The following is a 14,330-nucleotide window of genomic DNA, read 5'->3' on the forward strand; positions in this document are numbered from 1 at the left end:
TATTTGATAATGCCTTGCCTTAATGTTGTAAGGTCACCTCTATGGAATCAGAAGAGTCATTGTGGGAGACCCACACTATCCATACAATATCTAATGTACCTTTAGCTTCATATCCACACCTATTTGTTTAAGAGTTTCATGTATTATCCAATTAAATGCTTTTGTAAAATCCAACATTCCCTTTATTTAATTCAGCAGTTACTCTATTATAAAAAAAAAATGAGTAAAGTAATAAAGCATGACCTATTCTTTACAAATACATGTCTGTTATTGATCAGCTCTTCCAATACCTTCACTGCTGGCGATATGGCTGGTCTATTTGCTAGTTTAATCTTGGTGCCTTTTTTATGAGATAGAATTGTTTTGTTCTTTTCATTCTAGTGGAGTTTTACCAAAGCTGAGACACTTTACCAGAACAGCCTGGTCGGAAGCAATATCAATTTCTTTTTTCTTTTCTTTTTTTTTGCACTTTCTGGAATTTACATTGAGACTCTGCAATATCATAATTACTTCTGATTCATCGAACGCTATTTTTAAATCACTTCCTATCACATCTGCCAGAGTATATCGTCACTTGGTTAATAGACCCCTTTGTAAAGTGGTCACTCGGTAACTCATCTATTTTGTCTGCTTATAATACCTCGCTAACCAGTGGCGCACTCAGGATTTAATCTTGGAGGGGGCCGAGCGCTCAGGATTTAACTTTTGGGGGGGACCGAGTTGAGTAGACGTTTTGCGAATACACACTACACATCGCATACGACCTATAACTGAGCATCTGCAGTGATCGCTAATTCATAAGTAGCACACAACATAAATAAAAAAAATGAATTTTAATTAGGAAAAGATTTTTGGAAATTTTTCTAGTGTTTTTTCCTTTTCTTTGGGGGTGTCCGGGCCCCTTGTCTCCCCCCTCTCTGGGTGCGCCACTGTCGATACCCGTATTTGCTAAAGTTATTCTGTATCTTTTCGTTTCGTTTTTTCTCACAGCAAAATAATTTCATTTGGCTAGCTCAGCCGATTTTTTTCTCATAATCTGATATTGTCTTCCTTACCAAGCTGGTGACTTCGAAAGGGTAAACGGTCTCGCCATATATATATATATATATATATATATTTCTTCAGACACCCCTTGACCATTTCCACAACTCAACAATTTTTTTTTTTTTTCGAAGAAATAAAATGCTGTCTTCTGCTCCAAAGACTGTGCTGAAAACAACGACAAAAAATATAAAAAAAACTTACATAAGATTCCTCTAACCAGTAAATGGAATCGAACCTATCATACATTTCTTTTGCTGGCCCATCATTTTTCCAAGAAAATATATCATTTACCATAATTTTCCAGAATTTCACAGAATGAGCATAACTATAATATGCTGCCCTCTAGAGTGGTTTGGAAAGTAATGTGTATGTCGTGCACCGTTTCATTGTATACTAAATTTATTTTTATTCATATGTAAATGATTTCTGCTGGAGGATTGTGTTAACACTACGTTCTTGTCATGTATTATTGAAAATGAGCACGGAAATTGATTCGGTTAGTGTTTTTCTTATAATGGTAGCAGGTCAGATAGAAAGCGCTGAATTTCCTGAGTTTGATGATATTTACTGTAAATACTGCTTTGTTTATGGTCAAGATTGGATTGTTACTTCTGGAATAGAGGAAGGCATATCACAGATGACTAAAAAGAGTAAAGATGAGCGGCAACTTTTTGTGTGGAACTTTCCACTTGATATTACATTTAAAAGTACTAATCCGTTCGGATGGCCTCAGCTAGTCATTAGCGTATACGGACTTGACACCTTCGGGAACGATGTCGTTAGAGGATATGGTTCTGTACATATCCCTGTATCAGCTGGTCAGCATCATCGTAGGATTCCTATGTTTGTTCCAGAGTCATCGTCGTTGTTGCAGAAGTTTACCAGTTGGCTGATAGGTCGTCGTCCAGAATACATCGATTCTCGAGTAGTTGCACAAGGAGAAGGGCGAGGTGTTACCCGAGTACGATCTCAAGGTTTTGTTAATGTGTGTTTCAATATTGTAACTAAGGATCTTAAAAAATTAGGATACGTCACTGGACAGAGATAGTTAACAAAAATAAATAACACACCAATCCAAAAAGCATTTGGACTATTGTGCACAGATCTGGTCGCCAGGATTTCTTGGTGATGCGGAAGTGGTAGAGAGGATTCAGAGGCGGGTTACAAAGATTGTTGCAGGTCTGTGGGATGTTCCCTATGAAGATAGATTGATGATCTGTGGGCTCCAAAAACTAACTGATAGACGTAGGAGAGGAGATATTATAGAGGTATTTAAATTGTTAAAGGGATTTTACAGGATTGATACTGATGATATTCTTAAGACCAATGCAGGATGTGAGAGAACGAGGGGCCATCCCTGGAGATTGTGTAAGAGTGTGGTTAACAAGGGTGTTAGGACTAGATTTTTTACTTGGAGGGTTGTGAATGGGTGGAATGCTTTGCCAGAACTGGTTGTGAATGCTTCAACTGTGAATGAATTTAAGGAGAGGTATGATAGGTTTTGTGTAAATAATGGTTAGTGTGTCAATGTCGGGTCTCCCGCGATGAGTCTTTTGACTCCATGGAGACACTGTTAAAATAATAATAATAATAATAAATAACAAACTGCCCGTAACTATTAATAGTATTTTTAATACAGAAATTACCTTTAAACTTTGTGGACATTATTTACTACCCATGGAAAATGGTGATTGAAACTTCACTTTCAAAAGTTTTGTTTCTGCTGTTTTCTTTAAGCCCTATAAAGTTGTGGAGAGCTCATTGCCCTTAAACCTGATATTAAGGTGGAGAGTTGTCAAGTTTTTTCTTACAGTTCGTTATTTTTATGAATGCGACTTGAGTTGCCAGGAGAGAATACTGTTCTACCTCCATTTAAGAATACCTCCCATAACAGATGTGACTAGAAGTTAGATCTCTTTCCAAGACAAGTGATTCACAAATAATCTATTAAACCATGGATCCATCCATTTTGGAGTCTCTGTCCTCCCAAAAGAGAAAGATTTTTATACATATATGTTAATTTTATATACATATATTTGTGCTAAACATATGTGTGTGTGTGTGTGCATGTGTTAATTTTATATACATATATTTGTGTGTGTGTGTGTGTATATATATATATATATATATATATATGTGTGTGTGTGTGTGTGTATGTGTGTATATATATATATACACACATACACACATTAAAGTATTAATAAGAAAAAGGCCATTTTCACAGTTCAAACTAATTGTTCTAAATTAATTTGCACTTGAAATATGCAGATATTGTCAATGCCAATTTGGTATATAAAACTTTTGTACATCATGTATATATTATATACAATTATGAGACATAAATAATAAATGATATGTTTGATTTTTGCACTTTTAATTATTGGCTGCTTTTTTTTCTTTTATTTGTAATAAAGAGGGCTATTGTTAATAAAGATATCTTAAATTTAAAATTCTGAAGTATAGCAAAATTTCATAACAAAAATAATAATAATAACATTCTCAATATTTACGAGCCTGGTTGGCCGAGTGGATAGCGTATTCACTCTCCAGCCAAAGGGCTATAGGTTCGAATCCCGCCGTGGGCATGGATGTTTGTGATTGTCTGTGAAAATACCAGTGGTGGTAGGCATTGGTGTAGTTGTGATCAGTTGTGATTGAATGGTGGAGACGGAGTTGTAGACCTAGTGCCCTCCCTCGATGGGTTCTTGGACTCCCTGGAGGTGTCAAATAAGAATAATAATATAAAAATATACTCAGCCTAGTGTTTTCTTTTATCCCAAGAATGCAAGGAGCATTGTTTCAGCTTTATGAGACAAAGTGGTCATCTGTAAGCATTTGTTTTTGAACTTTTTTTTTTGCTGATACATTGTTATCTTTCAGTGTATCTTTGTAGCCTGATAGTGTTCAACATGAAACTACAATCATATTCCCTTTAATCGAAATATTTGTAGTTGTTGAAAGTGAATGCTTCTTCCTTAATTATTTTTTTTAATTAAAAGAACTCCATTAGGAAAGGAAAAATATAGCGATTTAGTAGCATGCAAATGTATGTAGTTACATAAAAGTATTTTTATCATTCTTTTTTGTAGTCTATTATAAATCTCCATCTTGTTCAAAGGATAAAAATAACATTACTTTTTTTTTTAATTGGGGTTGTAAATATTTATAATACATTAGTGCCATGGGAAGAGTAAGAATTATATAATTAGGAAATCCTTCTCTAGAGACCAAACATGGAACTTTTTTATGTTATTTAAGACCTCCAGTAAGTAGAGTGGTGGTCTCATACTAGATGATGAATTCATTTACATTTATCACCTAAAGATATTTACAAATATCATTGCCTACAATGGGATATCAATTTGCACCTATTATCCAGCTTGCTAACTAGGCCAGTTAAGATGATAAGTCATCATGATTCCCTAAGGAAATATGTTGATAAAAACTGTTGAAAATATATTGCTCACTACAATTTATATTTCTTCAAATAATTTCTGCAATTTTTTTTTTTTTTTAAAGCCAAGCTTTAAAATTCATGCATATCCAAAGCAGGATTTTATATGTAGAATACAATACCAAAGTGTTTGCAGGACAGGGATTTTTTTCAACAGAACTGCTAGATAGGCTGAAATGAAACATTCTAAAATATGACTTGAAAATACAGTAAGTGCTTTTTATTTAGATTTCAAATGACTAGAACTTCAGCTTACCAGGTCTTGAACAGATTTAGTATGTCATTTGACTCCTCGTGCAGTATTTTTGTAATCATGCATTTCAGTTAACTGGCCAGAAATTGATTTTCATTGTGACTGGCTGATAAAGAGAATTAAGCTGTTACAGTATTGTAATGCATTTCTCATTTTATATTTTTATAGTTAAAGAGAGTCAACAGTTTAGTAGTAGTAGTACTAACTTAGAGAGCTGCCTTGAATAATGTCAGTATACACAGACCATGGATTTTGGAAATTCTAGATTTCTCTGCTGATATAACTTCACACTTTAGTCACATAAGTACAACTTATGTGCCTCAATGCAGTTAAAATATGTTGGAAGGCCAAAAAAATGAGTTTTTGCAGATTTTTCAACAGTTGTATAATTTTTGGGTCTGTGAAATATGGTTAATGATTTTAGGGCACCTTTCAGTGAAAAAGTCTGAACCACTGAGCTAGACTACATACTGTATATTGTAGTGCCAACTGTTGCAGCAAAGAACTGCACCGAAATCAGTCTTTCCTAACCTCTGTATAAACATCTATGGATTTTTCTTGAAAATTATATTACATTTTTAGAAGTTTGAAGCAGTAAGAGATTTTATACTTATCTATAACTTCTGCATTATAATATAGCATAATTTAGATAACCAAATTCAAATATAGTAGAATTGCAATTACAACAGATAAGATAAGGTTATAAATAAGGGGAGGAGGGAGTAACAGAGAGACAGAAACTAAATTTGCTCTGATTTTAAAGACCTAAGGATATTCTATTGGTAGACTGTTTTGAATTCTTTGTATTACTACCTATTATTTTATATCTTGGTCATTAAGGTAAATATATTGAGACTGCAGAAGCTGAATTTGCATAAACATGAGTATATATATTTATATATTAATAATTTTATTAATGGATAAATTAATTAAATTTATTAGTTAATAATAATATATATATAGGTAACCATATGACGTGTAACCTACCCCATAGTATCAAATATTACTTGTGACATACTGCATGGCATGTGATCTGTCAATGCACGTCACGTATGAAGTGTGACCTACCAGAAGAGAGGACACATCGTGAGAGGGGATAGACTTGGCGGCTGTATATATATATATATATAAAGGCGAGCTACTCTAGGATCTATTCTAATGATAGTAAATGTCACATCGTGAGAGGAGATAGAATTGGCTGTATATATATATATATATATATATATATATATATAAGGGCGAGCTACTCGAGGATCTGCTCTAGGGATAGTAAATGTCAAGATGCGAAGCCGAGTATTTTACTCAATCATCAACAGTGAGGAAAGTGCAGTAATCTGGCTTCAAGAACAGGGCGTTTTTCAAGATGAAACTCCTATGCCTCGGTGTACAAGATTGGGATGTGGAGGAGAGACAAAGATGGTCATTTGAAAGAAGAGAAAGCGAGATGGGACTGTCACCAGCTATCCTGGATTCAAGTTCAAGAGGAAAGGGTGCCAATCAACACAATCACTTCGTCATTTCAACAACTTCTTCTCAGCCATTGCCGAGCTCACAGCAACTTTTCTGTATGGAGTATTTTGGAGGTTGCATTTCTGTGGTGTAACAACCTGTCTATTGCACAAGTGGAAGAACTTACTGGTCACTGCCACCAAGCGGTAGTAGACTGGTTTAACCACCGCCATGATGTCTCCTTTCAACTTTGGGAGAAGAGAGACAAAATGGAAGGACCTGGCACTGTTATACAGATGGATGGATCTAAATTGCTTCTTGGGGACTGTGAAACTGCACATGTGGAAGATGTTGGCAGTTACGAGAAAGCTCTCCTTCAGGAAGTGCCGAGAAATTATGGCAGAAAGATGGAAGGGCCATGGGTTTTGGGGCTGGTCCAGAAACATTCTGATCAGATTGCCGAGTGTCGATTCTTTGTGGTAGAGCATCAAGATAGACAGACTCTTCACTCCATTATCACGGCAGAGGTTGCACTTGGAACCACCCTCCATTCTGACAAAATGGTTGGCTTACACAGGCTTAGAAACTCATGGCTATGTACACCAAACTGTAAACCATAGTGAGAACTTCGTTGATCTAATAACTGGAGCAAACACCCAGCTAATCAAAAGGCTGTGCGGAGATCTGAAACTGAAGATGTTGCGAATAATGCATGGGATAACCCCTGACCTTCTGCCAAGGCACCTCATTGAAACTTGGTGGGGAGGACTTAACCCAACAAACAGATTTGAAGCATTCATTCGAGACATCAAGGCTACATTCTTCATCAATTAATGTATGCAGATCCTGCCAATAGTCTAATGTAAATAACATACGACAATAAAATGTTTCATTACTTTTAATTAGTATATTCGTTGATATATAAATCGTATGTACTTAATACTAAGCAGTTGGTCACCTCTTACTTGATACTAAACGTAGGTCACACCTCATAATGATTACCTATATATGTAATTGTAAAATTGTATTCAAGAACCATAACAGAATCGATGAAAAATATTGTAAAATACATGTACATTTTATCCAAGCAACCAAAGGGACAAGGAATACTAAGGTATTATTTATCCATAATTTTCATTTGCACCCTCCCCTCCAAAATATAGCAGCAAAACAATGAAGGTCTGCTCACTTCACAAGCTTATCCAGTTCCCATGTTAGTTTTCTTGAAGGGAAAGATTCATGAAATGCAGCATTATCTTAACGTGGTCTCTGGAATCATAATATACAAATAATTTATTATTATTATTATTATTACCCAAGACTTCATGGAGTCAAAGACTCATCTGGAAGGACCTTTTATCACACACACACACACACACACAGCTCATCATACTGTGCTTTGAACACATTAAAACTCCCTGCAGACACCACTCGCAGGCAAGACATTCCAATCATTTACAACTCTGCATGAAAAAAACCTGCCTCTCACTCCCCTACTCACACCTTCTTTATACAGTTCCCAGGGATGACCTATGGTTCTCTCACAATCTTTCACTAATTTCTGTAGAGCTTCTCCAGCATTGATCCTATAAAAACCCCTTACCAACTTGTAGGTCTTTATCATATTTCCCCTCTTCCTCCTGTCCACCAGACTCTGCAAATTGCATAACCTCAATCTTTCCTCATACTTGACATTCCAGAGGTGAGAAAATACCTTAGTCAGTCGCTTTTGGACCCTTTCCAACATCTCTTCATCCTTCTGAAAACCAGGTGACCAAATCTGGGTACAATAGTCCATGTGTGGCCTAATCAAAGCATTATACCACGGAACAAGAATCTCCCTACTTCTACATGTCAGTGTCCTCTGCATCATTCCCAGAAGCCTTTGTGTTGTCTTCACAATTTTGGCTATGTGTCCCCTAAATTTCAGATCCTTATCCACTATCACTCCCAGATCTCTTATTTCTTCCACCTCCAACAATGTATCCTCACCAAGCATAAATTCTGCATCCCATCTTTGTTTTCCAAATTTTAAAACCTTACATTTTGCAACATTGAACTCTCATCCCCATTTCTGTGCCCAATCACTCAATCTATTCAAGTCTTCCTGCAAGGTCACAACATTCTCACTACTCTTCATGGTTCATCCAACTTTGCATCATCTGCAAACAACTGAATATCTCCATCCAAATGTTCACCTATATCATTAACATACAAGTTAAACAGTAATGGCCCTAAAACAGATCTATGAGTCACTGCACTAGTGACTTTCCTTTTCCTTGACATTGCTTTCCCTATACACAACTTGTTAATACCTATCAGACAGCCAATATTGAATACAATGCACCAATCTAATATCCAACCCCCATCTGCTCCACTTTGACTATCAATTTTTCATGAAGTACTTTATCAAAAGCCTTTGCGAAATCCAAGTATATCACTGTGTATCCTCCTCCTCTGTCCAAGGGAGCAGTCATTTTATTGTAATAAGTAAGTAGATTACTAAAACATGACCTTCCTTTAGCAAATCCATGCTGTCCATCAAAGGTTATACCATTGTTGTCTAACCAACTCTGGATCTTAGTTCTCACAAGCTTCTCCAACAACTTAACCACAACATGACACACAGAGAGGCCTGTAGTTTAAAGCTTGAGTTCGATCACTTTATGAAGTGGCACAATCTTGCCCTCCTTCCACTCCTTAGGGTCTCGACCGAGTGCAAGACTCGTAATAAAAAACTATGCCAATACAGGTGTCAACTTCCTGGCACATTCCTTCAGAATACATGGCGATATATTATCAAGTCACACAGATTATTATTATCTGTGGGACTTGATAATAATAATCTGTTATAATCTAGTGAGACACACTAGATTATCAACATCTAGTTTACTCAACTCCCCATACACCTCTTGCTCATTTACAGTCAGTCTCTCCTCCCCATCATCTACTGCTCTCAATCTCTCCATGAAGTCACATTCACAAGATTGAAAGACCTATATGGACTGCTTATAAAGTATCTCCACCACACATTCTGCAACAGCTGTCTTTATACCATTTTCTCCAATCAATGTCATCCTTCCATAATCATTCTTTCTTTTGCTGGCTACATATCGAAAGAACTCCTTAGGATTCTTTTTGGCTTCATTAGCTAACTGCTGTTCATACCTCTCTTTAGCTACCCTCACCAACCAAGTCACCCTCCTTGACTGGTCTTTGTAGACCTCATGTAATTGTGGAGGCAGCATAAGTGAAGTGGAAATAACCAATTGGTTATTTCCACTTCACTTATGCTGCCTCCACAATGCCCTCTTTCTCTGTATTGCATGCTTAATCTCTTTATTCATCCATCTCACACCTACTTTATTTAACATTCTCACCCTTGGAATATATTTAGGCATTGCATCTACTAGATAGTTTTTTAAAATCTCCCAAGCTGCATTGATCTCTTTTCCAGCTAACTTCTCATTCCATGTTACACCCACAAGCTGTCTCCTGAGCTCTTCATAATCAACCCCCCCACCTTGTAATTCCAAATATACCCTTTTCTCACAGAGGTCCTCACACTGCTCGCAACCACCCAGATAATCACCTCATGGTCACTCTTACGAATTGGTGGATGATTTGACACTTCATTTATAATTACATCCTCTGATGAGATGACCAAATCCCAGATCCTCAGTCCTTGCGTGCCCTCTGTTACATACTGTCTGAGGTAGTTATCTCTCAAAAACTCAACAAACTCATTTTCTTTACTTCTAGTTGGTATTTCATCATTCTAGTCTATATTGCCATAATTAAAATCACTATTTGTTTGGCTAATTTGATTATTCATTTCATTATCACCACCACCCACATTTCCTGGTCTATAACAACATCCAACCAAGTATTTGATTCAATTCACCTCTGTCTCACACCATACTGCCTCAAAACCACTGGCACTATTTCCGTCTTGCATCTCTACTTTGTATGGACATAACTCTTTCTCTATCATCAATAGCACTCCCCCTCCCCTTTTACCCTTTGTATCCTCATGAAACACATACCCTTCCATCTCTATTCCTGTCAGGATGTCGTCCTCTTCCAACCATGTCTCACTTATTCCGACAATCTTTGGGTGAACTGATCTTTATTTCATAAAGATCAGTTTCCAACTTCAGTGAAAAAAGTTACTGGGGGAAGTGCATAGATACAGGAATATGTACAGGATCTTGAAATGGGTTCAGCAAATTGCAGCTTCATTTGGCAGCAGTCATAAGCACTTATTAAATGTTCTCATCTTTCAGTATTATGTACATAATTCATAAAACTGAAATATGCTTGTAATTGTTGCATGGGCTGAATAGATCACACCGACCCTTTTCAAGCAACTTCAAATCTTCTTTAAGCAGAGTGGTCTTACATAAGGCAAGACCATCACTAGGGAATCCATTTAGTTAATAATAACAGGCAAGGGCAGTATTTCCCAAACATTCAATACCCATATACTCTTTTATAATTTTAGTAACACCAGTGTATCCTATCTTAGCTAAAAGCAATTTGGGAGACGTTATAATACTTCATACAAACATGTGAAACATTTTTTAAAATTATTAAATAATTTTGAGTTATACAAATCCAACATACATACAGTAGAAAGTAGTAGAATGAACTTCGAAGTTTAATGAAACAAATGAAATATAATACAGGACCCAACCACATATTTTCTTTGAATTTAAACTTTTAATGCAAACAGTTCAAACCATGCAATTGAAACATGCTGTCAACTGGAAGCAGTCCTACAAAAGTCAGTCAATACATACCAGGAGAGACATTTTGTTTAAAATTTTCTTTAGATTTTTTAGTTACTGAAAAATGAATTATAGAATAGACCTGCAGTTATCTACGATAGTACGGCAACAAAATATAAAAGTTTAAAGAAAAAGTAATCAAAATTTTTCCAAAAAGTGCCTCGTACACCTTTAATGCTTTAAACTCATGACCACATTAATTCTCATCTCGGAAACTTATTTTGATAGCCTGTGTACTAGATAATATGCCCATTTATCAACTAAGAGATTGGTGAGTCATATCCCACCAATGAATTTTTTTTTAATTTTTAGATGGTAGAAGATTTTTGTTGCCTGATGTAAGACCATCACTCTGCTTAATGATGACCTGAAGTGGCGTGAAAAGGATCATGTTTAGTTAGTTTTAAAATAAATTCAAAGTTGTGTAACAATTACAACAGGGGGGAGGGGGACACAGACTGGGTTTTATGGTATGTGGTTGCATTAAATGAAACTTCAATATAATATATTTTCACTACCTTTTTTTTCTTTTTTTTTTTCCTCAGCCAATATGTGCAGTACCTACTGTCAAACTTATCAAAAGTCACATGCCTGTCAGTGCATCACATGGTTCAGCCTTCAAGAGAACATCAAATGTGAAGTGAGTATAATTGGGTGAGGATAGGTTTAATCCTTGTTTTTTTTTTTAATCTGTTATTGCAGAGTTAACCATTATAGGTCATAAAATAATTCATATTTTTCTTTTTTTCTTCCTACCCCCCCCTCGGCTACCTATAAAATAAACTGTCTCCTCACTAGACCTTTTGCTAAGAATTACTAGCCTTCATGATCTGTAAAGAGATTAGAAGCATGAAATTTGGACACAGAATGCACTTTTTTTTACTTTTTTACAATTCTGTATTGTCAATTTAATAAAAAAAGCAAAATTATGGAGACATAATAAAGCTCATTTAAGTATTCTACATTGTTCTAAAATCATGTAAGCTACCATCTTTTTTGTATGATTGAATTTTGTAACATGACTATATGCAATGTAACATCTTCTCTTATACTGAAAAATTGCAGGTGTCTTACATCCTATTGAACTGTCATGAGCATTGCAAGCCATTCCTTGGTAGCATTCCCATTAACTTGGTAACCTACTAACATGAATGCTATATATGTATTAATGCTTAAGTTGTGCTATTTCCAGGGAAAAAAAAATTAGGAGACTTTTCTTGTGCGAGTTGGCTGGTTTCAGATAGTCGTACTGCTTTCCACTAGGAATTCTTTGACTTCACTTCCCCCAAATACATAGGTAATCAAGTATTTGTTTGTGAACAGAGTCTTTTGAGAGTCACATATGCATGTAAATGAATACTGTCAAACTTAAATACATTTTGTGTGCATGCAAACACAACAATATGCATAAACTATTAACTTTTGAAAAACTGCAATTAGAATCTGTGAAAGAGGAAAGAATTAGTTACAGGAATAAGATAATGCAGTGCTTAAGGGTCAAAGCTGTATAACTGAGAGGAGACCTCCACATAGCCTTTAAAGGAATGTGGAGAACCGACCAGGGCTTCTGACTTAATTACAGCAGCTATTCTGTAAGTCAGCAGTTAGAATTGAAGGAAGTACAGGAAGATGGTTTAATGTTAAATCTGGTGTGAGACAAGGATGTACATTATCCCCTCTGTTATTCATTATTTATATGGATCACATTATGAAGGAAACTAGTATTAAACATGATTTCAAAATTGGAGATGTTAATGTCAGCTCTTTGCTTTATGCGGATGATGTTATACTTCTAAATAAATCCACTACAAGTCTGCAAGATTTTCTGATTAAATTGAACTGTTGTAATAGATATGGTATGAAGGGCAGCAATAAAAAGACAAAGACAATGAAAATAGGCAGAATCATTGAAAATGTCAACTGTGTTGTGAATGGAGAACCTGTGGAACAAGTAAAACATTTCAACTACTTAGGCACGATTTTTACTGAAGATGGTAAATTAAATATGGAAATAGACAACAGAATCAACAAAGCTGGTATGGTAGGAAGTCAATTGAATAAATTCATATGGAATAAGAGAGAAATTAGTCAGAATACTAAATTAGCTGTATACAAGACAGTGTTCAAACCAGTTTTAACTTATGGATCTGAGAGCTGGGTCAGAAGTAAAACACTTGACCAAAGACTAGAGACCACAGATATCAGAGTCCTGAGAAAGATTAGAGGAGTGAACAGATGGCATCAATGGCAATATCATATTAAAAATGAGGATATTAGGAAAGAACTTGACATTCGGCATCCAGGAATGCATTAGCAGAGCTAATCTCAGGTGGTATGGTGTCACTTAAACAGAATGAGTGAGGAAAGATTAGCAAAACAAGTGTTCTCTGTCAGGTTGGCAGGAAAGCGAACCAGAGGAAGACCAACATATAGGTGGATTGATACGGTACAAAGTGCCTTAGACGATAGAAATATAAGATCTGATAATGTTGGAGTCTTGACAAGTAACAGATAGATTTGGAGGAAAATTGTAGATAGGAAGTTAGTAATGATATAATTGTTTTCATGTAGTACTATCCTGTACACCTCTTGAGGGTACATGGCAGGAATTTGATGATGATAAATTAAAAACTACATTTTTTTTTCTCAATGATATTATATGCAAAGGAGTTTTGCATTAGACAATATCTTTATTTCTTTTTTCCTTCATCCCATATTTGTTCAGAGACCACTCTCTGTGCGTTGTCCCTTCATAATCTGTAAAGATCAGTTTCTTCCCTTACATCACACTCCTTCAGCTGACCTTTAATCGTTTCTCAGTTATCAGTAATATGTGTTTATTCTTTGTTTAGATTCTAACAAATCAAAATATGTAGAGTGTTTATTATGGGTGTTAATGTATTAATAAAGAAACGCTTGCAGACTTTGAACTTTCAATTGCTTAACTATGACAGCTGGTACAATTTCTATGATAGTCACATGAGCATTAATGTCAGTAGTTGATAATTCAGTTTCATTTATTGTAGCAAATCAAATCCAGGAAAATCTGGAAATAAAATATTAAGGGAAAAAATGCTGACCATGCACTGCAACATAATTTATGATTGATTAGTGTCCAGATAGATTTTTGAAGTAACTGCGAATATTTTTCAGAAGTGAAAAAGAGACATCTGAACTTTTAAGTTTCTTTATAACGAATCTATATTGTCCACCTTCTTATTATATTTGTTTGTAACTAATTACTTTATTGTGATACTATGTCTAAATGAGCATTTTTTTCATTTTACTGTGGCATTTGAAAATCCATTATTTTCCAAATGGAGATATGTAAGTTTTTTTC

The 14,330-nt window shown here is 35.5% G+C and overlaps 2 protein-coding genes across 2 annotated transcripts in view; both read left to right on the forward strand.

The window, feature by feature from the left end:
- Positions 1-1,406: 1,406 nt before the first annotated feature.
- Positions 1,407-3,140, forward strand: B9d1 (B9 domain-containing protein 1). The gene has a single exon (XM_090410575.1). The coding sequence runs from the start codon at positions 1,520-1,522 to the stop codon at positions 2,090-2,092; it is 573 nt and encodes a 190-aa protein (XP_090266701.1). The 5' UTR covers positions 1,407-1,519; the 3' UTR covers positions 2,093-3,140.
- Positions 1,425-14,330, forward strand: part of LOC150095698 (hydroxyproline dehydrogenase-like) — a 128,871-nt gene continuing 115,965 nt past the window's right edge. Inside the window, exons 1-2 of the mRNA XM_090410573.1 lie at positions 1,425-1,540; positions 11,536-11,630. Of these exons, the coding sequence (XP_090266699.1) occupies positions 11,541-11,630 (90 nt within the window). The 5' untranslated portion in view covers positions 1,425-1,540; positions 11,536-11,540. The remainder of the gene's footprint in view (positions 1,541-11,535; positions 11,631-14,330) is intronic.

The sequence above is a fragment of the Typopeltis vanoorti genome, chromosome 20 (assembly GCF_054136105.1).
Source record: "Typopeltis vanoorti isolate ZY-2024b chromosome 20, IOZ_Tvanoo_1.0, whole genome shotgun sequence".
Classification (NCBI taxonomy): Eukaryota; Metazoa; Arthropoda; class Arachnida; order Uropygi; family Thelyphonidae; genus Typopeltis; species Typopeltis vanoorti.